Consider the following 24,141-nt stretch of genomic DNA (forward strand, 5'->3'; position numbering starts at 1 on the left):
TATATCATGACCAAAATCCTTCACCTTAAAAATGATTAGACATTATTAGCATTATGCAAATGAAAGTGTGCATGTGGCATACAATTAACAAAAGTTTGCATCAGTTTAATGAGGTGCCAAATGTAGCAAAGACTAGAGGGTGTGTAAATCAATTTGAGGTTTTTGGAGAATACAAACCAAAGTATTATGTATGTACTCTGATACATAAACTCAGACCGTAGTCTCTGCAACCATTTAATGTAAAATTAAATAAAGTCTAAACACTGATAAACACTGGGCTGAGACAGATTAAATGCATAATTTAGATTTCTAAAAGTGTGGACCATACTTTATGCATTATAATGAGGGCTGGAGATAATAAATACTCCCTAAATGGGTGACATTAAAAGAAATATCTGGACATGCTGTGAAAAAGTGATGCTCTGTATCACTGTGACGATACGATGATACTTTTTTTCCCCCAAACACAACTTTGGCCCACTTCACCCTCAGTTAAAGAAGATCAAATAGAGAAAATACGCTCACTTTCAGCTTTATTAGATTTGAATACTGTGCTTAACCGCCAAGTACAGACTGGACTTCACTTTGGATAAGAAAATAAAAATGGAAACAAAAAGGAAGAGTGAAAGCACTTACAAAATAACGAAAATGTATTTTCTTGTTTAATGATTAAAAAAATATTTCTTTGCAAGACATTACACACAAAATTCTCCTAAAGCTCTCTTCACAGAGAGGCATCAAGAGAAGAAAACGAACAGGAACGCCACCATTTTCACACTGAACTGATGACTGGTGTCAAGTAGATGAGGTAAATGTTTTGTTGGGGGAAAAAAAGGCACAATTTACAATCAACCGTGCCATGTAAATTCACGTAATAATACCAATAATAACAATATCATTATTATTGTAATCATAATATTAATAATAATAATAATAATAATAATAATAATAATAATAATAATAATAATAATAATAATAATAATAATAATAATAATAACACCATCATAACAGCAATAGAAAAAATATGCAACAAAAATACAGACTGAATTTTATCTTACAAGTTATCTTCCAGCCCTACTGTATTGCCTGGCCCATCAAAACAAAACAAAAAACAAAAAAATCTGGCCTGTTTTAACACTGCAGTGTCCTGCCTGATTCTTTGCTCAAAAGAGTCCAAGACTTCCAGTGGTATCCAACCACAGGCAAAGGGCTAGAATTGTCTGGAGTGGCCAAAGCATTTGCTCTGACCAACCGGCTCAGTGTTAGAGGAGCTGCAACGAACTATCTGACAACCAGACATGACACACATAGTTTCGAAGGGCCAATGCAATCGTCATGGCAGAAAGCGCCACAGCCCTGGCACATGATCATAGCCTTAAGTCGGCAGGAACACTTGAGAGCCACTTCTTCAGCAGCACTGTCCGCGAATGCCTGAATGCTAAGTGTAGCGTTCTGGCCTCCGCTGTTGCCGACGCTCACACGTGGCCTTAGCTGCAGCACACCGTCGGCTAAACTGCGGGAGAACCCGCTACCGTCCACCACGGACACATTAGCTGTGTAACTGAAGCCGGATGAGGAGCCTCCGTTGCCCCCACTCTGCTGTAGTTTTGGTAGCTTGCCATATAGCTGGTAAGGGAGACTGGAGGCCGATGAGGAAGGGGAGGAGGAGACGGGAGAAGCGGAGGTGTCTGCTTGGCGGCCGTATGGATTTTTGACTTGTTCCTTCTTGGCCATTCTAACAAGAGACATTTCCATATTTAGCAGTCCTTCCATAGCTCCACCACCTCCGTGAAAATTGTCCAGAGGCTCCTTTTTGGTTATTACAACAGAAGTATTGCCACTGTTTGGAGCGGGCGAGTTTTTGGTCAGAGCTTGTTGGCACGAAGGGCGTGAGGAGACTTCATTCTTTACTGTAGCTACAGGAGATAGCTGTTGTTGATACGTCAGATGCTGAGGCGGTTGGGGTTTGCTTGGGCGCCAGTTAATCTTAACAGTAGGCACAACCTCTGAGGGACAAAGGTCGCCATGTGGAGGTGAGGGAGCATCAGGTGTGGTTCTGCACACAGATTGCGAGAGATTGTTAGGATGCTGTTGAAAGCCAACTGGCCTCTCTGGAGTTTCACCCCTTGGAGGAAGAGGTCCAGGGTGCTCTTTAATGACAGCTGATTCATATACTGGAGCATTATGAGAGTTCATATCCATTGAGGTTCTAGCAGAGGAGTTTGAAGGGAGGGATGTTATGACAGGTACTGCTCCTGGGGGCACTGCACCTCCTGGTTGAGAAGCGAACTGAACATTTGTGGATCTTGGGCTAGATTCCTCAAACAAGCAGGCCATTCGTGATGGAGTGGAACCCGGTGGTGAAGATCCAAAGTTCCGACCAGGTCCAGGAGATACTCGAGTGGATGGGGCTTTGTGCTGGAAGTCAGAGCCACCAGTTTCCATAGGTCCTCCTGACTCAGATGGGCCTCTAAAACGTGGTCCCAGATTTCTCAGAGGTTGGCGACTGGTTGAGTTACCAGCAGGGGCACCTGGAAGTCGATTAATTTCCAGCTTGCTGACAGAGTGAGGCTGAGGTAAGACCTTCTCTAAGGGTAGGCTGCCTTGAAGAAGCTGGGTGACAAGAGGGTTGTTAGCCTCTACAGAGGAAACTGGTCGTGATGTACCTTGAACTCTTCTGCCAACGGGAGGAACTGAGTTCTTTAAAACAAAATCTTCTCTGCCGAGAGGTTTGCTGTCATCCTCGGTTGAGACAAACAGCTTCACTCCATTGCTATTATCATTCAGCCGTAGATTTCTACTTTGGTCCCTCTCTGCCTGTGTCAGGTAAGCTTGCACTTGGGCTTGTGAGGGCGCAGTGGGAATCTGGTCCTGAGCATGGTTTATAGCATGGGTATGAATTGGATGCTGCTTGTGGGGATGAATGACGGGCTGGTTTGGCACACCATTAGGAAAGCGAGCCTGAATGACAGTTTGAGTATGGTTGGGGTTAGATACATGGGCCTGTATGACTGGTTGCTGGTGTTGAGGAGGATTCAACATTGATGAAGTGAGTCGACTTGAGGTCTGAATGACAGGTTGATTCTGTGACTTTGTATTCTGAGCTTGCATGCCGTTACTGCCCATCTGGTTTCCATGCCAGTCCACCGTTTCATCCTCTTGAGTTTCATTTTCAAAGTCAGATGCTGTCTCTGTGGAATCACTGTGTGCTCCAGTGTCTTCCTCGCCAGCGTTACTTGGTAGACAAGGTAGAGAGGCTGATTCGTATTTGCCATCAGCATCACTTCCTCCATTCCTATGCTCATGCAGCATCCCGTCTCTCATGGAATGCTCTTCACTACTTTCTACCCATCCATTTCGGGCTGTAACAAGTGTCTCTTTGGGCATTTTCAAGTCTGAGCCATGCTGGATAACTCCAGTTGTCCCTGGGTGGTGCTCACCACCATTCTTCTCACCTTCCCAGGATTGAGAAGAAGCTGCCAAAGTCCTGATGACATCCACACCCTGGGCACCAAATCTTGGCAGCGAGTCTGGTATAGAGGTGGGTACTAAAGATATGGCATCATTTGATGCTGAGGTGCAAACAGGGGTAGTTGTTCTGCTCTCACTGGACTCTGCCTCCTCGCCTCTCCCTTCTTGGTGACTGCAAAAAGACTCTGGTTCACTTGGTGTAGGCACTGGGGTGTCTAAGGTCTGCTCTGAGGCTTTATCACTTGGGCACGCAGTCACCTCTTCCACTCCACAAATCTCTTCCACCTGATCCTGGGAAGCAGGGCTGTCGGTCGCAGGTGGTGATAGCGTGAGTGTTTTCGGAGACTCTGATGTTGGTAGAGATGGGTTTGAAGACACGGAGGAAGGAGATGGTTCGGTGAGCGGGGTGGAGGTTTGAGGCCTGTCTGCTGAATCTACACTGGATAGCTGTAGTTGTGCTCCAGACGAATGAGAGCTCGCAGGCGATTCCTGCTCCTCCAGATCAACTCTTCCTCCTCGTCTTCCTCCTCCTCCTCCTCCAGGTTCAACGGGACCTGGGTGCTCTCTCGAACGCCTCCCGCTGGAGCGATCCGGTATCCCAGTACCACCCCCCGGGCCGCTCCCCCCAGGCCCTCCCCCATCCCCAGAGGCTGCAACAGCAGCAGCGGCTTCCCGCTGGGCACGGGCTTGCTGTGCACGGGCCTTGATGTCCGCCAGGGTGCGCGCCCCTGTCCCAGAGCGCCGCGACCCTTCGCTGGGGGGGACGATGCGGGGACAGATTTGGTACGTTGGCGGCCCCTTGACCCAGGGCGGTTTGATCCGGGAGAGCTGTATCTAGTAGAATGGGCAGAAAAGAAACACTCATGAGATGTGGTTAACATTAAGACTACACTCAACTACACTTAAGTGTAAAAAACATAGGTCTTCAACCCTGCTCCTAGGGACCCACTTTCCTGCAGAGTTCAGCTCCAGCCCCAATGAAACTCACCAGAACCAGCTAATCACGGTCTTCAGGATCACTTGAAAAGTCATTGGCCAGGTGTACTGAAGCAGGTTGGAAAGAAACTTTGCAGGACAGTGGGTTGAAACCCTATGGTATAAAAGACTAATCTGAAGAAAATAACGTGTCGAACATACCCGGATTGGCGGGACCTTGGGCTCCTCTGTTGTAGGTTGTGGCTTTTCTGAGTGCACACAGTCAACTGTGTTACGAAAGGACTGACGCTCATCCAGCCGCGCCCTTTTCTCGGGAAAGCTGGTGAAGGCCTGGGACTCGTCTGGCCTTCTCTTCTGCTCCTTGAGCTGAATTGCTGGACTTGCTGTGGCGGGACTGGCTGCGGGGCTGCTCTCCCGGCTGCTTGCGCCAGTGCCTGCTGTACCGGTGGTAATGACCGAAGCCCCGTCATCCAGCGGGTCGGTGGCAACAGCAGCAGTGGAGGAGGAAGAGGAAGAAGAGGAATCGGAGCTTGCAGCAAAAGTCTGTCTTTCTGAGGCAGAAGAGGGAGAAGAAGAGGGTGATGATGACGACGATGTTGAAGAGGAGGATGAGGAAGGAGAGGAGGTGGATGCAACAACTGGTTCGGGTACTTCAGGCAACAGGCGTGTGGAGGCTTCTGGTTCATCGCAGGTTGAGCTTGTAGAAGCTGGAGGAGGTGTGGGTACAGGAGCAGGGGAGGGAACTGCCTCTGGAGAAAGGTTTTCTTCTGGAGCTTCCAGTCCAAGGTCTGTTTGAAGAACCACCTCTGCCTGCACTGCTGTTGCTTCTGGGACTGGTGATGCAACTGATGGTTCAACATCAGGAGTTGGAGTGCTTTCCGTTGTCTCTGCAGAAGGTACAGTTGGTGTTGTAGTTTTGCAAAGTGTGCGCCGAGCCCTGCGTCTGAGGTCAGCCCGTGAACGCCGTCTGATACGGCCTTCCCTCCGTCTTCTTCCAACACTTCGCCTCTTGGGTGTAGCCACTGTAGCAGTATCAGAGTCAAGAACTGCACCAGCAACATCTCCAGCATCACTCATTGTCAGCTTTAATGCCTCTTCTCTCGTCAACCCAGACCTAAAGAAATAAATGAGGGAAAAAAATAATAAAAAAAAAAAAACAAAAACAAATAATTCTTGGAATTAAGGTGCTTAAGAATATTTTAAAAAGGCTAAGAAGGCAAACCTTTGGCCATGGTACTCCTCAAAGAATTTTTCCTTCCATGCTTCTACTTTCTTCTCCTTTTCCATCTCTTGCCTGAAGCGAACCTGCATCTCATGTGTGAACTCACCTTCAAGAGAGTCAAAATATCCCCACTTTATCCACCATTATAGTAAATTACCTAGAGCCACTTGTCTTGGTCAGTTTCTGTAATTTCTTTACACATATTATAGGACAATACTAAGAGACTTACCCTCAGCTAGACGCTCTTTCCAGCTCTGGGATGCATGAGTAAAGAACTCATTATTGAGGGCCGAGCTGCTTAGCCGAGCAAGGCCATCAGGGCCAACCTACGCATTAAAGGAATTGAACAATTTGGTGTAAAAAAAATTTTTTTCTTTAGATAATTATAACAAGTGAAAATTCAAAAACCTTCAAAGAATATACCTGTCTGTCCACTTCTGGTAACAGCTGAAGCAGTTGCTGCTGGGAGTGAGAAGGAAAAGCAGCAAAGGTGCGCGTGTTGATGAGAGCACGAATGTTCGTGTTGACTAGGATGGAGCCTGGAGTCTCAAAATCCACCTCCACACCTCCTCGATTCCTTTTCATGGGACCTGCAAAATACAGTCTTACATTGAGTGTACATAAGAACGTTGCTTACTGAAACCTTTGTGCACGGCAGGAATGCATTTATGTAATATCTTCAGAGCAGACTCTGGTCTACATTCACATCAAACTGTGAGTGTATGATAACGTATACGAATATGAATATAAAGTGCTAGCAAATATATAAAGTCAGAGGGTGTTATGCCAGAACTCTAAAGCAAAAATAACAGTTAAGCTATTGATCAATCCACACAACTTTTACATTATTTAGCAACTGAACATTACATCAGCAAGTGCTGCAATTAATAAACCAAAGCATAATGCACGTTACCAAACATATCTACAATTAAAAGAGACATGCAGACATGACAATCTCTCACTAAGATGGTCTTAGCTAGATATGACAGAATAAAACAAAGTACATTGACACTGAAAAAAAATGCTGAAGACAAACCATGGATGGTACTCTGCTATAGACTAAAGTCTAGACCAGTGTTTGAAATTAGTGAGGTTTCTATGAGCTTGTCCCACTTACACTAAGGTAGAAGCAATAAATTGAGCTGAAGCAAAATAATAAACACTGGATTCCCAACCGATACAGATAAATATCCATACCTTAAATTTTGAAAGTTTAAGTCACAGCTGGCGTAGCTTATTACAGGTCAAAACACATCATTACATACTTTGAGAAACCAGCATGACAAGATATACATAGCAAACTATTTAATAGCATCAAGCCCCCCCAAAAAAAAAAAAAGAAAAGAAAATACACATGCAACCATCCACTGCAAATAATAAATGATTAAACTATATGAATAATTGGCTATTTGTTTATTTTCCCTACTCCTTCATCCAGTTGTCTTAACTGCAGGTTAGAAATAATGAAGACTGGGACATTATTTGTCATTAGATTGACACAAACTTGTTAGCTATTCACTCTTTCAGTGTAATACCTGGGAAGGAGTTATTGAATTACTGATGTTCTAGGGGAAAGTGGTGAGCAAGAGGCTTAGGGTAGTAATTAACACATGGGGGTCCTTGGTTTTCATCCTCTGTACCTGAACGAAGACCACGTATGCTCTTGAAGTGCTGGGTGCGTTTCCAGCCCAGCTCGGAGCGGGTACGGAGAGTGGGGCCTGGACCCCCCCTAGAGCCTTCCCTGCGCCTCCCCGCTGCTCCTGAGGGTAAAGGTGGGGGGAGGATGGAGGCTGGTGAGACTCTCTGAGAACGAGTGAGTGTGGGTAGGGCAGCTGAGGCATGAAGGCTAGTGGCACTAAAGAGGCCAAAGTGACAGGCAAAGATTTGGCATGTGCGTGAAACACGAAAAGTCAAAGGGACGGATATCCCAAGGCACAGAGACAAAGAGGAAGAGGGGTGAATGGATATCTCTAAGGCGCAAATGCAAAGCAGATATCCAAGGGGGAACAGAGCAGGGCTGACAGGACAAACCAGAAACACTGCTTTCACACTGAGGGGTATTGACGCTCGAGTGACAAACACGTCAGTGGCTTCTAGAAAAGATGCTGCTTTTAGTGCAAAGTTAACCAAGAGATAGAGGAGGCGGCTGTCAACAGGAGGGAACTGTGGGAAAACTGCCCTTGAGGAGACTGCACTATAAATGATTAGAGAGTGTCAGTGCGTAAAATTACAAACACTGTCAGGCCACTCAGATAAAGAGCATCCACAGTCAGAGGGAGCAGGTATACAAAAACCACTGCAGAGTGGAGGGAAAACAGAAAGAAGGGGGAGAAAATAAGTGAACAAGAAAAAGAGCTATTGTAACCTGATGGGACGTGTTCACCGTTGACCTTGAGAGGAGTGAGCACTACACGGGGCATCATCACAGCTTTCTTCCTCTGCCTCCCTGACTGTAAGAGAGATGGGAGAAATAGTCATGAGCACATACACACAGGTCCTCCGCAGACATGGAAAATGACAGCATGCTCAAAAAGGAGAATTTAAATGGAAATGCATATGTGTCTGTTAAGTCAATGTTAGGATTTTAACAATGAAATATTAAAATAGAAGTTCACTTCCAGAACAAAAATTTACAGATAATTTACTCACCCCCTTATCATCCAAGATGTTCATGCCTTTTGTTCTTCAGTCGTAAAGAAATTGTTTTTTTTTTTTTGAGGAAAACATTTCAGGAATTCCCTCCATATAGTGGACTCCTACAGAGTTTGAACCTCCAAAATGCAGTTTAAATGCAGCTTCAAAGGGCTCTAAACAATCCCAGGTGAGGAAGAAGAGTCTTATCTTGCAAAAATGATCGGTTACTTTCTTTAAATAAATAAATAAATAAATAAATACATACAAATAATAATAATAATAATAATAATAATAATAATAATAATAATATTGACAACTTATATGCTTTTTTATTTAACCTCAAAGGCTCGTCTTGTCTAGCTCTATGTGAACTCCAGTGTTTACAAAGTGAACATGCAAAGATCATCAAACACCCTTTACAAAAAAAAGGTAAAACAGCGATGTAGGATGATTTTGAAGTTGGAGTTTTTCGACCTACCCTAACTGTCTTGAACTGGAATACACACAGTACACGCAGAGCTAGACAAGACGAGCATTTGAGGTTAAAAAAAGTATGCAAATCGTAATTTTTCTTTAGAAAATAACCGATCATTTCCCAAGATAAGACCCTTCTTCCACGGGCTGGGATCATTTAGAGCCCTTTTGAAGCTGCATTTTGGAGGTTTAAACTCGTGGGCACCATAGAAGTCCACTATATGGAGATAAATCCTGAAATGTTTACCTCAAAAAACAATTTATTTACGACTGAAGACAGACAGACAGACAGACAGACAGACAGACAGACGACTGAAGACAGACAGACAGACAGACAGACAGACAGACAGACAGACAGACAGACAGACAGATAGACAGATATGAACATCTTGGATGACAGGGAGGTGAGTAAATTATCTGTACATTTTTGTTCTGGAGTGAATTTCTCCTTTAAGATTAATGCAAGTAAAGAGAAAGGACAGGGTTTAACTGTCCTGGAGATGACAGTTCAGCTCATTCTCTACAAGAGCTAAGTGGCTGGCAGGGGATTGCGGGACTGACAAGAAGGGTGAGCATCTAAGTTCAACATTAAGCAAATGAGAGCGGAAAAGCATGAAGGCAGTCTTAAGTTTCAAAATCTGCTAACTGGTGCTGGGGTTTCTTGTGGATTCTAAGCTTAAAAAAAAAAAAAAAAATCACAAAATAATTTACAGCATTTACTGTAAATGATCAACAAAGCAAATGATCTGATTAGAATCCAATGACATATTTAAATAAAAATAAAAAAAAATCCCTGACCTGAAACTGAAACAACACACAAAGGGCAAAAAGGTCTTAGTCATGACTAATGCAGTCAGCGTTATCTGTGGGGTTTTCTTGATTTGACTCAAAGTTAACTTTCGGCACTTCACTAATGACTCATTTTCACATAGTCACGTTATGCAAGTCAGAACTGCCTTCTGGCATAACTGGTGATCTGAGGAGGAGTTGAGTGCTGCGCAAAAGAATGACGGTGAGATGGAAATCCATTCTGGAAGGGTCCTGCATGTAGAAATTAGTTATGAAGGAGATGGTTCAGTGCAAAAGTGAATTTAGGCACTGATGGTACCTGTGAGGAGCGACTGAGTCTTGTTTGTGGTTCTGTGGAGCAAGAAGCACTGGAGGAAGTCTCATCCACAGAGGCTAGAAAAAAACAAAAAAAATAAAAATAAAAACAAAAAGCAGAACATCCATCAACAATTTTACTTAAGCAAACCACATTTTAATCATGTTCTTGTGTTAATTTGAGAGAGAAAAGGGAAAACAAATACGATTGACAAATAATTTCTTTATAATATACTAGTGTTTCTCATTTCAGCTGCTCATTAAAAAGATGAGATTAAATAAATACATTAACCATCTACAGCACATTTCAATATAAACATCACAGAGTAAACAACGTTATAATTCAATGTCAATAGTGTTATGTGTTTTTTTTACCAACACGTGGGCATAGGTGAACATTTACCTCTCCTTTACTATGTATTGTTGGTTGATAGTTTGGTATTAGAAACAAATGAGATGAATAGAGAGAATTTCTACTCATGTGTTGCATTTATATCACATTTGGTCTCATGCTTCATCACAATAAACTGCACAAAAACGGCATCAATATTATTCTTGATTGCAAGTATGAGTGCTTATTAACGAGTTCTCCCACTAACTAGCCTCTCAGTAGCTATTAAGTGTTGCTAATAAGCAATCACTTGGCATATAAACATGCAATATTCATTGATTATGAACTGCTCTGAACCCATGAGCCATGCACAGCATGCAAACATCATTTATTTACTAAAAACACAGCCTTTAAAGTTTAGTCATCACATATTGCCCGTCTATTTGTCCTCAAATTTAACACCTTTTCAAAAGGATAATCAAGACTCCTATCATTTTAGATATTAAAGACCTATTAATTTGATTAAAAACATTTTAAAAACCATGAACCCTAATAGAATAGCAGCTACTTCTTAACTGATCAGACTCTGAAATGACATTCAGCAGTATACAACCATATAAAATATTTATCATTGCACACTTTTCATATACCATTTATAACCATTTATAATAATAATAATGATGATGATAAGCAGTATTCGGTTTATACTTTATATATGCATGTATTCTGTTCCAAAAACATTTCAACCCAGAAGGGAAAAGAAAAATCAACATAAGTACTGGATTCCAGCACCTTAATCAGGGACAGAGAACACATGTAAGTGTTTAAGACTCATAATTGCCTTATAATGCTTATGGCATCTAGTATACTTTTGCATATTTAGTTACGGTAAATATATTTTAAATAGAATAATAATAGATACTGCTGATGTCTGAAAACATCAGGCTTCGAAATACCATCCTTCCACATCTATTAAGAACGAAAGGAAACAGTTTTCCACAGAAATTCATCAAATGTGGCAAATGTGAAACACATTGTCATTTCCAGGCATAATTTTGCACGTATTATCCTTCACGCAACACACAAATACATGTTCTAAACCACTCTCATCTAGGTCACTGCTGGATGTGTCATGTGCCGCAGTATCCATGGCAACACACACATCCAAAGCAAAAAAGAAATCAATGTCTCTCAGGCACTACATGCTTCTTAAGCTCAGGGTATTTAATGCTCATCACCATTTGGAATCAAAGCTTTTCTTAAAATGAAAAGATGGGGCCTCTACTTTTCAGCTCTTTTATACGCTTCTTTAATTTATAAGCCTGTTCCACTTACTGGAAAAGAGGCTGAATGAATCAATTCTGGGAAAAAAAAAAAATGAAAAGAATGAATAGTCCACACACCATCATTTTCACCACTAGCAGCAGCCGTCTCTGTGGAGTCACAACTCTCCTGCTCTGCTCCTTCAACTGTTGATGTGGTGGATGCTGTTGGAGTGCCAGTCCCATCTCCAGACTCGTTCGCGGTCGGGCTCTTTGTCCACTGAGGTGCATTTTTCTGTAGGCATCAGTGGGTATATACACAGAATATGTAGCTCATTCTATGGGGGTTTTGGCATCATAATCCAGTTGCTAAACAAGAGTGAAACGTGTAAAGCACTGAAAGAAAGCTAGAAGGACTTGTGGACTCTCTACCTTTAGGGTAAACAAACTCATCCTTCCAGGAAGCTTGAAGAAAATACTGTTCTTCACTCTGTCTCCTCTGACCTGAGAGTGAAGCATGGTGACCAGGCAGGCCAATGGAGCTGTGCCGCTGAGGAAGGATGGAAAGTAGGGAAGAAATGTCTAAGTGCTGTTTAGGAAAGTACAATTAAACAGTTCAAGAAGTAAAAATACAATTTATAGATACATAAACTCAACCTACCTTCTATTTCAGGGTGAACAGGTTTGAGAAAAAAAAGAAAGAAAAACAAAACATTTTTATAAAAGATACTCAAACCAGGTTAAGAGGCAGCAAAAATGTACTTATAAACATGGAAACAAATCTCAGGCATAAATATTACTTCTCAAACAGAAACAGTACATTAATGTTCATGAATGGTTTATACCAGACCTCATTTCTTTCAGCCCCTTTGTTTGGATGACATGCAGAATCTGTTTGGGCGTCATTGGAGCATCAGAAAAGTTCTCCAGAACCTGCAAGAGTTCAAACAAATCACATCAAATCAACAACTTGCCAATTTTGCATGTGTACAATTAGCCCACTCAACTCATTCATATGAGGGATTGGTACACCACATATTTTCAGATTTGGCTGGATGGTGGGTTTCGTGAACAATTGTGACCCTGGACCACAAAACCAAGTAGCACGGATATATTGTAGCAATAGCCAACAATACATTGTATGGGTTAAAACGATCTATTTTTTATTTATGTCAAAAATCTTTAGGATATTTAGTAAAGATCATGTTCCATTAAGATATTTTGTAAATTTCCTACTGTAAATATCTCAAAACTTAATTTTTGATTAGTAACATGCATTGCTAGGAACTTCATTTGGACAACTTTAAAGACTTTTTTGCGCCCTAAGATCTTGGCCAAATATTGTCTTATCCTAACAAACCATGCATCGACGGAAAGCTTTATTTATTCAGCTTTCAGATGAATGGGTCAAAATTAGTTGATTAAAAAGCCTTTAGTGTAAATAGGCAGGAAGGGTTTGGGAATGTCTACATTACATTTTTACACTTAAAAACAGCCAGGCATAGTGCAACTTAGGGCTGAACGATATTCTCTTTTCACATCGACATCGCGATGTGCGCGTGAGCGATAGTCACATCGCCGGAACATACGATGTGAAGGGTAGAAGCCCATGGTGTATTAAGAGAACGGTAGCACAAAGTAAACACGAGTTTGTTGTATAGCTTGTTGCTGGGGTGACACGCACGTTCCGCGTGCCGGCACAGTGATTGGTTCGCTGTGCCGCTGCTCACCGCTCACAGCCAACATTCACTGCTAAAAATGCGCGACGAAGAGGATCCGCCGCAAAAAAAGTGATTTCGTACCAAAAAGAAAGTCGAAATCATCTATTTGGGACTATTTCGGCTACAAAAAGGAGGATGTTGACCAAAATGAGGTACTTTGTATGGAGTGTCATAAAGTTGTGGCCACAAAACATGGAAACACAACCAATTTGTCTGATCACTTAAAACGGCACCACAAAGCTCTTTACGACGAATACAAAGCCAAATCTGGATGTCAACCAAAACAAACAAATATTTGTGATGCATTTGCCAGTGTGACACCTTACCAGAAAGGTTCTCAACGACAAAAAGAAATAACAGACGCAATAACTTTTCATATCGCTAAAGATATGTTGCCATTAAATACCGTCGCCAAAGAGGGATTTAAGAAAATGATCCGAACGCTTGACAGGCGGTATGTTATACCATCCCGCACATATTTTTCCCAAGTTGCGATAAAAGAGCTGTATGAAAAATGCAAATCTAAGATTGAAGCAGAACTGTCGCACGTGGAATACTATGCAACTACAACAGACTTGTGGTCCAGCAGGACAACGGAGCCCTACATGAGTCTGACGGTCCATTTCATCACAGAGGACTTCGAGCTAAAAAGTCGCTGTTTGCAGACGGCATTTTTCCCGGAAAGTCATACAGCCGAGAATATTGCAGAGGCCCTGAGAGAAGCGGTGTCCGCTTGGGGTTTAGATGAGACACGTCAAGTCTGTATAACAACAGATAATGCAGCGAACATGGTCAAAGCTGCCGATCTGAACAAGTGGACCAGGCTACAGTGCTTCGGCCACAGACTGCATCTTGCAATTGGTGAGTAATGTCCATGATCTTTATCCAAAATAAATATAATTTTTTTACTCAGCTGTTTTACTTAATAACCTGTCCTGAACCTGACAAAAATTGTAAAATGAATTTGTTGCATGTGTGTACGTAGAGCTTTAAAACGTAAGGAAAAAACAGACACTAAACATTTAATTTTAAACAACTTATTATTGAATCAGTGGCAAAAAAATAGTTTTATGAGCACATTTGAGGAGCTCTTTTCCAAAACGCGATAACTCCATTACAATAGTTTTCAGGAAAATTATTATTTTTTTTACCTAGACCATGTTGTGAATTCAATTTATCCTGTTAAAATGTTTTTGCTTAGTCTGAACATGTTGATTAATGATTATTAAATCAAACGAACTATATTGTTGTTGATAAATTCAAATTTATTTTTCTTTTCAAAATGCTATAATTCCATCCATTTTTCCCAAAAATTGATGGTTGTCTTTTTTTAAAAGACTTTTGTCTTTTATTTTTCATGTTCGCAGTTATTAATAAACAATTAAAATGTCTCATTGCAATATTTTACATATTTTGTTTGTTTTCTCCGCTTAGAAAATGCAGTGAAAAAGGATGGCCGCATTGATCGTGCTATAGGAGTCTGCAAGAAGCTGGTGAGCCACTTCTCTCACAGCTGGAAGGCCAGCGATGCCCTAGCAAAAGTCCAGAAGGAACTCAGTCTACCATCACATTGTCTCATCTCAGAATGCCAAACAAGATGGGGTTCCAGACAGATGATGATCAGCAGGATATTAGAGCAGCAGCAGGCTTTAACTCAGGTCCTGTCTGCAGACAAGAAGCTGCGGCATCTAATTCCAACCTGGCAAGATATAGATGTGCTGGAATCTGTAAGCAAGTCACTGGGCCCAATGCTGGATTTCACTGATGCACTTTCAGGGGATGAATACGTCAGTGTCTCCTTTGTAAAGCCAGTTCTTCAGCTCTTCAACACTTCACTACTGGAAATGCGAGAAGAAGACACAGACCTGACCAAGAACATAAAAAAGAAGATGCTGGACTACCTCAATGAGAAATACGAAGATGATGATACTCAGAAGCTGCTAGATATGGCATCTTTTTGGACCCCCGGTTCAAGATGGACTTCATCAGTGCAGACAAGAAGACCCAAGTTAAGGCCACAGTGGCATCACAGATGATGGAATGCCAGAAGAAATCAAGCTGCAGCACTGATGTGGAGCCCAACGTTACCAGTGCAACCCAGGCAAAGAAAGCAAAGAAGTCACTGGGAAGCTTCTTTAAACAGAGAGAAACTGAAGCAAAGGGTGATTCCTCTCTGACCCTAAAGGATGCTTTGGAAGCAGAGTTAAACACTTACCTGCTAACACCTCCAATAGACAAAGAGGAGGATCCACTTGCATGGTGGAAAGTACACAAACTAAGCTTTCCTCATCTCGCCAGACTTGCCCGCAAATACCTGTGTATTCCTGCGACAAGCTCGCCGTCAGAGAGACTTTTTAGTACTAGTGGCAACATCGTCACTTGCCAACGAACCTGTCTCAAGCCTGCAAAGGTTGATAGACTTGTGTTCTTAGCTAAAAACCTTGAGTAAGCAAAGCATACAGCATACATAAGCATGCATGATCATGATCATGCTAAAGAATACTCAGTTTAGTTTAAGTTTCAAGTTTTATTTCATTTTGTTTAGCCATGATTACCATGATGACCAACACTGTTTTACTTTGGCACTTTTGCTAAGAAAAGTTGACTTAAAAACAAAAGATTGTGAACCAAAATGCTTATAAGTTGTTTTATAAAAAAAATATATTTAAGTTATGTTATGAACCAATCAGGGGGGTTGGTGTTGTAAAGCTGCTGTTTAAATGTGTTCAGCTTTTCTGTTTACAGGAATATTTTCTCTAATCTGTTTATAAGATTTAATACAAAATATATTAAAGTTTTATTTCATTTTGTTTATTTCATATATTTAGCCATGATTATGATGACCAACACCAACACTGTTTTACTTTGGCTAAGAAAAGTTGACTTAAAAGATTGTGAACCAAAATGCTTATAAGTTGTTTTATAAAAAATATATATTTAAGTTATATTGTTGTAAACCAACCAGGGGGGGTTGGTGTAAAGCTGCTGTTTTATTTAAAAATGTGTTCTGCTTTTGTGTTTACAGAAATGTTCTAATTTTGGAATAAAATATTAAGTGACCTTTTTGTCACTTGTAATGAAGCTTGCTTATTAGTGAAATTATTAATATGCAATTATTGGTAATTATTGACTTTAGCTTGGATTGATGGCTCTCAATATCGCAATATATATCGTTTGGAAAAAAACATCGCAATGTAATTTTTTTCCAATATCGTGCAGCCCTAGTGCAACTGAATGATCCCAACACTGTTTTTTTTTAAACTTGATAACCAGTTGTAATGCCATGAGACTCAAAACCAGTTGCACTGCAACCACTGAAGAGTCCAACTGTATCTATATGAATGTAACAAACGCATGTAAAGAGGATGTATTAAAAAAGACAATCTCTCAGTGAAGGTTTACTGTGAAAAGCGCTTAACAGTTAAAGCACAGCACGCTCTCAGCTTGCCAATTACAGTGCCATAGCAATTCATACTTATTTTAAGACCATGTCAGTTTTAACAGAAGCACTCGGCTTTCTTCTGTTAGGTCTATATTACGGAGATTCTGCACAATGTACTAAGTATAACCTCGACCTGCAGCCACCACACACAGCTGAGTAGTTCCAGGCGTGTATGACAGGCTTTTAAAATGTGGAATGGGGGACGGATTATAACAACAGCAAACACTTCTCTCTCCATTTATACAGAGTAAATTTCCTCTCAGTCCTGGTGCAGGTAACCTTCTGTCAGTTCGGTGGTTAAAATGGGAAGCACTGCTCCCACTGTGCTCAGCCGAGTCTAGAACCAAGGACACTGGAACAGGAAATGGAACAGCACAAGCTACAAAAGAAATGTGCACTAAATTATAAAACACCAGGTGCACTTCCTGCAAGGAAGCAGACATGAAAACGTCAAGCTGAGAGAACTTCAACCAAACTACTAGGCCAATGACAAGACAAACGTCCTAGTTATTTATAACACTTTCCTGACAAGGCACCAAAATTCATGTGTACAAAATGCGATTGAAAGGAGCGTTGTGGAGAGTTGTGCATTGTGCCAGCCTAGTCTTTATAACTCTCACCCCAAGCCATTTCATGGTACCATAGGGAATGAAAAATGGAGTGATATTACACACCACCATCATTCAGAGAACAGAAAATATTCCTAACATATACGCATTTAAAAATGCATAGTAGGGCTGCACGATTATGACAAAAATCATAATTGTCAATTATTCCCTTGTAATTGCGATTATTGAATTTAATGATGTTTTGAATAGCTTTATACCACAGTTTGAAGCAACTGCATGCCACATTTTTTATATATGGTTTCTTCTTTAAATATAAAAAAAAAAAAAAAAGTAAAAAAAGTAAAAATTTAAAAAAAAAAAAACCACTTAAGATAACCTGTAGGAAAAATACACACTCCCTCTCTCTCTCACACACACACACACACACACACATCTTAAGAAAGCAAAACATTGTGCCTTTTAACGATTACATAATTGTGGCATCTTTAATTGTAATCAGGATTAGAAATTCGATTCATTGTGCAGCCCTAATGCATCGCTTGGTTTTCTTAAAGCCATGAATGAAAAAAAAAAAAAAAGGAAGTAGCAACTTCATTGCTTACATATTTGGAATGTGCATCTACAGACTATCCAAACAGATGCAGTGTAAAAATGCAGTGCTTCAGCTGCTGACTGGATGCAGGTATATCTGAATGTGAGCTTGCAGTTTACTGTAAGAAAAGTGTGTGTAAAAGCAAAGTGTATGCAGATGAAAAAAGAAATCTGACATGCATCACCAGAGAGAGGTCTGCTATTTCGATGTAAGATTGTTTACTCACCTTCATGTTATTCCAAACCTGTATGAGCTTCTTTCTTCTGTTAAACACAAAATACTTTATTTTGAATAATGTGGGTAACCAAACAGTTGTTGATCCCTATTGACTCCCACAATATGGAAAATATACTTGAAAAGAAAAAATAAATTATACAGGTCTGGAACAACTTGAGGGTGAGTGACAGATTTTTTTTTTGGGCAAACTATCCCTTTAAGCAAAAGGGCAGATATTTTCTAAGAACTAACAATATTAGGTCAAAAAAAAACTGAACTAAGGGTGAACTCATCTTTTTAAAGATCTTATATAGAACAATCATCATCATATGGATTAGGGAATAAATATCCAACAGACTGGGCAAGGGGTTAAAGTTACAAAACTCATGCTGAATGAAAAAGACTCTGATCCTCATTTAAGTCAGTGACTTTTCCTTTGCTCCCACAAAAATCCAATCCATTTGTAGAGGATGCAGTATTAAAACAACCACAAAAAACAAACCGCAGCTTCACCCACATCCAGAATCAGGATTAATGAAAACCAAATTCTCGCTCACAAAAAAAAAAAAAAAAAAAAAAGTCTTTTTAACACACCAAGAACAGCTATACGGTTTCCATCACCTTAAGCAAGGAATCATCGAGAAGGACCAGAAATGCTAAAATAGGTGGCCTGCTTCACATTTCCTATTGCTTCTAAGCGTATCGCAAGATGATCTGATATACACTGGCCTTGAGCCCAAGCATCTGGTTGCATCTTACTCCCAAAGCTGCCAATTCACACCGCTGCTTTTGTTTCAAAGTCATTATATAATGGTGCAATGCTCTTTGAAGCTCCATAATCATTCACACAACTGAATCTTCTAAATATCCAGTCTTTCTTTAATTAATGAAATTCTGCTCTCGCATTTAAAGAATTCAGTCTATTTGGTTGTGAGTGTTCCCTTGTGCCCGCATCTCCCTGAGAGAATGTCCTATTATTATGAAGAGGATCCGGTGGGTGACTATTCTTCCTGGTATACAGACATGCCCATACCTGCTTCCCAAAGCTCAATCACTGTATGTGAGATCTGCAAAAGAGCACAGTCTGAAATTTGTTTGGTTGAGTTGATTATCTTCAAGGATTTAGACCCCAGACAATGCATTAAATAAACATAGCAGATTACAAGTAATGTTACTTAGCCTTGGCATCACATTTGATATGAATTACAGGTTCTAAACTGTGATATACATAACACAGCACTCTAATAAATCATACAAGCAGTGGTTCTCCAGCACATGAGATCCCCACCCAAAACGGCAACCCTTGGGTTTCAAGATCTACTTTTACCAGATATCACAGTCTGTAGTTCATCCAACCGTCCTTGCTTGTAATCTCAAACTAGCCATGAGCTAAACTGCAGAAATGACTAAATTCAAAGACAGTCTGTGCTGTTTGGGTGGATCAAATTCAAGAGCGAGAGCTGCAAAGATCACCTAGAAAAAGCAGACAAAGACCTGACAGACATGATGACAATAACCACTTAGGATGTTTCATAGACAAAGCAAAAACAGGTTTATGAATTCATTGTACAACTCTGTTTCTACTATATCTCTTCATAAGACTTAGATGAAAGTCTAGAAGTCAGACGTGAAGAGGTACATATTTTTCTTGCAAGTGCTAGCTAGTTATTTTTAGTTTGTGTGCAAAACACTGACACGCATTTTCCATTTAATTTGCACCAAACGCAACAAAGATGATGCAGATCATCTAAGAAAAGCATTTGAGGGATATAGACCACAGGATGTAGAATTCACATTTAATATGCAACAATATATGCATGACAGACCAATCTTATACACCCTTGGATCACCACAAAGGAGAAACCCTACTATCATAACAGCAGATGCACACCTCTTTAGTCTTTACATATTATCAGCCACACATTTGCATGTTTTGATACAGACGGGAAGCATTAGTGATTTTATTTGTTTAGTATCTAAAACTGACAAAGAAGATCAATGGTTCACGAAGTGAACAGAAACATACAAACATGGCCTACTATATTTGTACATAGTCACTGCTTAAAGCAAGCCAGACGTACAAATGAGCATTTAAGACACGTATTTGTTAAAAACTGTCTTTAATGACAGACAAGGATGTTCTAATTGGCTATTTTTAGTATTTTACATAGCTCCCTAAAAGCAGCCCTGCAAACAAAGGGTCAAACAGGCATAGTAGCTAATACGCTAGGCTACCAGCAAGGGCTCCTTCATTCAAATAAGACACAAACACTTGAAATGTAACGCTTATGTTGACAGGGTAAGTCCAGGGAACGTGGATTAAGAGCCGGGACAACCCAAAGGTAAAAGCCGGGTTATGAAATACCACACATTGACTACAGATACACAAACAGCAGCAGCAGTGGCGGCGGCGCCTGCATGTGTCCAACCCGACGAGACAGCTTTGTTCGCGGCTGCCGTACTACACCCCTAACCCTACACACAGGGATTAAACCGCTACAATTTACTTAAAAATATTAATATATTACCATACGAGCTGCCTCTGCCCACGTGCGCTCCTTCTTTCTCTTCTGTTTGTCCTTCATTTCCTCAGCGTTGTCGCGCGGGTGCGGATTTCTGCAGCGGATATGAAACGTGTGCGTGATATACGGCAAGCCCGCTAGCGTGCTAAGCTAGCTGCAACACCAAACGGGTCTTTGATTCCCCTTCGCCCCAAGTACTTGCGTAGTCGCTCTGTTTAAACACGCACGGGTTTCCGTAAAACGGCTTGCCAAAAAAAGCACTCGGATGTTGCAGCAGCGGCGTTCCAGAGAGTTTTTATAACGCCTCGCTGGTTAAATAGTGGTAAACAGAGACTGGGCGAAGAACAGGCGAGCCCCAACAGCCTTTGGCATACTGCAGGAAATCCTCAGTTTGGAATGCAAGACGAGGAGAACACAACAATGAGGTCAAAGGTCAAACACACTGCAGGAATGCAACACAAAAACAATTCTCCCCATCCCCCTCTTCTTCAGTCGCTCTTACAGCCGCGGCTCATCTGACGCATCTGACGGGATGAGGCCACGCCCATTGTTATGTGCGGCGAGATCAAACGTGATTCATATTAGGCAGCACGACACACAAAAAACACTGGAATTATTATTTTTTTGTGCTTTGTATATTTTCTCTGTGGATTTTTACTTCACAAAACAATCTTGAACTTATCAAAGCTTTATTTAAAGTATATTGATATTCCTACTTGAAAATAAAAATACTAAATACCAATAAGGTCCCGTGGACGAAATGGATGTTAATACATTTTAACAATAGCTTTTTAGTTGAATAAGCATTGTAATTAAATAATCATTTAGAACATCATTGACATGTTGTACAAACTTCCTTTTATGGAGCTTTGAATCACATTTCGGGTGGGACTTAAAAACCGTGTCATGTGAAACGTTCACTTAAAGCCCACTCTTTTATTTACGTTGACTGTAAAATATGTTTATAAAAAATAAATGTTCTCAGAAGTATTAAATGGGTTAAGAAATTTTAAACGAGTTAACAAAGACTTTTGTGAGTTTCTAAAGTGAGGCGCACTTTCCCTGGGACTTTTATTTTGAAAACATGGTGGAGAATCACCGGAAAACATAACTGAAATAAATACAATTCCGTTCGTTTTAAGAATTGTTTTTGTAAATAAGGATGTGATATTAGATTTATTTTGTTTTTATTGATTGTAATATGATGACTATATCGTATAGTTCAGCAAAGATCAGTGTTCATGATGTAAGTTTTAAACATTTTGAGACACTGCGGGGCTTTTGATAAGAGCCATCTTTGTTCGGGGCAAAGATGCCGAAAAGTTGTTCTGCATTTAATTGCACAAATAGGTACAATAACAAAAATCCAGAAATCACCTTCCACAGGTAGGTAATAATAGACAGCTTACTGCCAAGATGATCTTAGAGACTTTCTAAATGTGACCCTGGACCACAAAACCAGTCATAAGGGTCAATTTTTTAGATGTTTTTTTCTTTTTTTAATAAATAAGCTTTCCATTGATGTACGGTTTGTTAGGATAGGACAATATTTGTCCGAGATACAACTATTTGGAAATATGGAATGTGAGGGTGCATAAATAAATAAATAAATATTGAGAAAATCACTTTTAAAGTTGTCTAAATAAAGTTTTTAGCAATGCATATTACTAGTTTTGATATATTTATGTTAGGAAATGTACAAAATATCTTCATGGAACATTATTTTTGGCATAAAATAAAAAATTATTATAAAATAATTTATTTAAAATCATTTTGACCCATACAATGTATTTGTGGCTATTGCTACAAATTTACCCATGCTACCTAAAACTGGTTTTGTGGTCCAGGGTCACAAATATATTTTGAAAGACAATTAACCTTTATCCCTTGGCAGGTTCCCTTTTAGTAAACCATCGGTTCTGAAGCAATGGTTAGACAACATTGGACGTGACGACTTTCAGCCAAGAAAGCACATGGTTATCTGTTCACTTCATTTCACCCCAGATTGTTTCAGTGGTTTGGGCAACCGTAAAAATCTGCTGTGGAATGCAGTGCCAACTCTCTTTGCAGTCCCACCTCAGGATACAAAGGTAAATAAGGTCACTGTATAGATAAAAAAATTAATACAAAATGTGCTTTTCATCTTAGTCTCATTGTCTTTGTGCCGTCAGCAAAATAATTCTAGGAAGAGGCTGAAGCGAGCTTTAAAATCTGCTGCTGATAAATGGGATGACACTGCGCCTGATAGGACGCCTCCTCTCATTGAGGATACTCAAACTGAGGAAATGCATGAGGATGCTCAACACTCTCACAGCAATGAAGAGGATCACTGTCAAACAACAAAAGTGAATCTTTTATCTTACAGTCACTCTTGTATTATTGTGTGTATATATAATAATAGTTATGGATTATTATAATTTTTTAACAGGATTTAGCTGCCACAGACCACACCTATGCTCTTTTGGATCCATGCACGACCAAAGCTCGTCTGTTTAATGTTTTAGACACCAACAACTGGCTGCAGAAAAGGTTGCAGACTAAATGCAGACTGATAAAAAGAATGCAACTCAAACTGCAAGACGCTCAAAGAAAACTTCTGACTTTGCGTAGACAGCTCAAATGTAGATCTACATATCGTCAAAGACATTCGCAGCTTCCAGTACAATGTGGAAGTGGCTCAAAGACCTAGTCAAGCAGTAATGAAAACTTCGGGTTGCACAAACAACTTTGAACTTTAAGGAAGACTGAACTTTTGGTCACAGAAAATGTGTTCAGTATATATTTCTCTAAAAAATGCAAAAGTGACAAGTTTTTTGTTTAATTGGACAGATATGTCCAATTAAAACTTGAAATTACTGTGCTTTGGGTTTGACTTGTGTAAAAGATTTTTTTGCACAAAGATTTTCAGGATAATATTTATAGAATAAATGGTAACATTTTACAGTAAGGTCACATTTATTTATCTTTAACATTAGTTAAAAAAATATAAAAGTTAATTGTTAGTACATGCTAGCTCAGGTCCATAAAAAAGTTTAATAAATGCTATTAAAGTATTACTTCAGTGTTAGTTAATGTTAACTAATGTTAAATAGACCCTTACTGTAAAGTGCTATTGATTACAATATGTGACCCGGGACCACAAAATCAGTCATAAGGGTCATTTTTCCAAAACTGAGATATATAAGTCATATGAAAGCTGAATAAATAAGCTTTCCATTGATGTATGGTTATGTTAGGATAGGACAATATATGTTACAGCTATTTGGAAATCTGGAATCTGAGGGTGCAAAAAAAAAAAAAAAAAAAAAATCCAAATTAAGTTCTTAGCAATGCATATTACTAATCAAAAATTAAGTTTTGATACATTTATTTTAGGAAATGTGTAAAATATCTTCATGGAACGTGATCTTTACTTAATATTCTAGTGATTTTTGGCATAAAAGAAAAATTGATAATTTTGACCCATACAGTGTATTGTTGGCTATTGCTACAAATAGCCTGTAGCCTGCTGCTTATGACTGGTTTTGTGGTCCACGGTCACATATATCAAATGTCACCCTGCTTAAAACAATTGAGAAAACATCATTTTCTATTTTTTTTTTTTTTAAAATAAAAACCATGTACACCATTCAAACACAACATACA

The 24,141-nt window shown here is 40.0% G+C and overlaps 2 protein-coding genes across 5 annotated transcripts; one reads left to right on the top strand and one right to left on the bottom strand.

Annotated features, from left to right (window-relative positions):
• Positions 1-90: 90 nt before the first annotated feature.
• Positions 91-21,030, bottom strand: asxl1 (ASXL transcriptional regulator 1). 4 transcript variants are annotated; one of them, XM_051096023.1, is made up of 13 exons: positions 20,503-21,030; positions 12,285-12,367; positions 12,096-12,098; positions 11,867-11,984; positions 11,576-11,729; positions 9,846-9,919; positions 7,995-8,079; positions 7,270-7,389; positions 6,053-6,219; positions 5,859-5,955; positions 5,630-5,735; positions 4,609-5,521; positions 91-4,305 (listed from the first exon to the last, which is right to left on the bottom strand). In XM_051096023.1, the coding sequence occupies exons 1-13, from the start codon at positions 20,557-20,559 to the stop codon at positions 1,282-1,284; spliced, it is 5,001 nt and encodes a 1,666-aa protein (XP_050951980.1). In that variant the 5' UTR covers positions 20,560-21,030; the 3' UTR covers positions 91-1,281. The 4 variants fall into 4 exon arrangements, with proteins under 4 accessions (XP_050951980.1, XP_050951982.1, XP_050951978.1 ...); XM_051096025.1 differs by lacking the exon at positions 7,270-7,389 and having other exon boundaries at positions 20,503-20,646; XM_051096021.1 differs by lacking the exons at positions 12,096-12,098; positions 12,285-12,367; positions 20,503-21,030 and having other exon boundaries at positions 91-4,299; positions 11,867-11,983.
• A 180-nt stretch (positions 21,031-21,210) lies between these two features.
• Positions 21,211-24,118, top strand: thap3 (THAP domain containing, apoptosis associated protein 3). The gene is made up of 4 exons (XM_051096067.1): positions 21,211-21,882; positions 22,391-22,586; positions 22,668-22,841; positions 22,925-24,118. The coding sequence occupies exons 1-4, from the start codon at positions 21,809-21,811 to the stop codon at positions 23,183-23,185; spliced, it is 705 nt and encodes a 234-aa protein (XP_050952024.1). The 5' UTR covers positions 21,211-21,808; the 3' UTR covers positions 23,186-24,118.
• Positions 24,119-24,141: the final 23 nt, after the last annotated feature.

The sequence above is a fragment of the Labeo rohita genome, chromosome 23 (assembly GCF_022985175.1).
Source record: "Labeo rohita strain BAU-BD-2019 chromosome 23, IGBB_LRoh.1.0, whole genome shotgun sequence".
Taxonomy (NCBI): Eukaryota; Metazoa; Chordata; class Actinopteri; order Cypriniformes; family Cyprinidae; genus Labeo; species Labeo rohita.

Coding starts and splice junctions, on each gene's coding strand:
- asxl1 (XM_051096023.1), bottom strand. CDS start 20,559: ATGAAGGACAAACAGAAGAGAAAGAAGGAGCGCACGTGGGCAGAGGCA. Junction 12,368..20,502: donor GGGCAGAGGCAGCTCGTATG/GTAATATATTAA, acceptor GAACTCTTGCAG/GTTCTGGAGAACTTTTCTGA. Junction 6,220..7,269: donor CATACGTGGTCTTCGTTCAG/GTACAGAGGATG, acceptor TGTATTTTGCAG/GTCCCATGAAAAGGAATCGA.
- thap3 (XM_051096067.1), top strand. CDS start 21,809: ATGCCGAAAAGTTGTTCTGCATTTAATTGCACAAATAGGTACAATAAC. Junction 21,883..22,390: donor CCAGAAATCACCTTCCACAG/GTAGGTAATAAT, acceptor ATCCCTTGGCAG/GTTCCCTTTTAGTAAACCAT. Junction 22,587..22,667: donor TCCCACCTCAGGATACAAAG/GTAAATAAGGTC, acceptor TTGTGCCGTCAG/CAAAATAATTCTAGGAAGAG.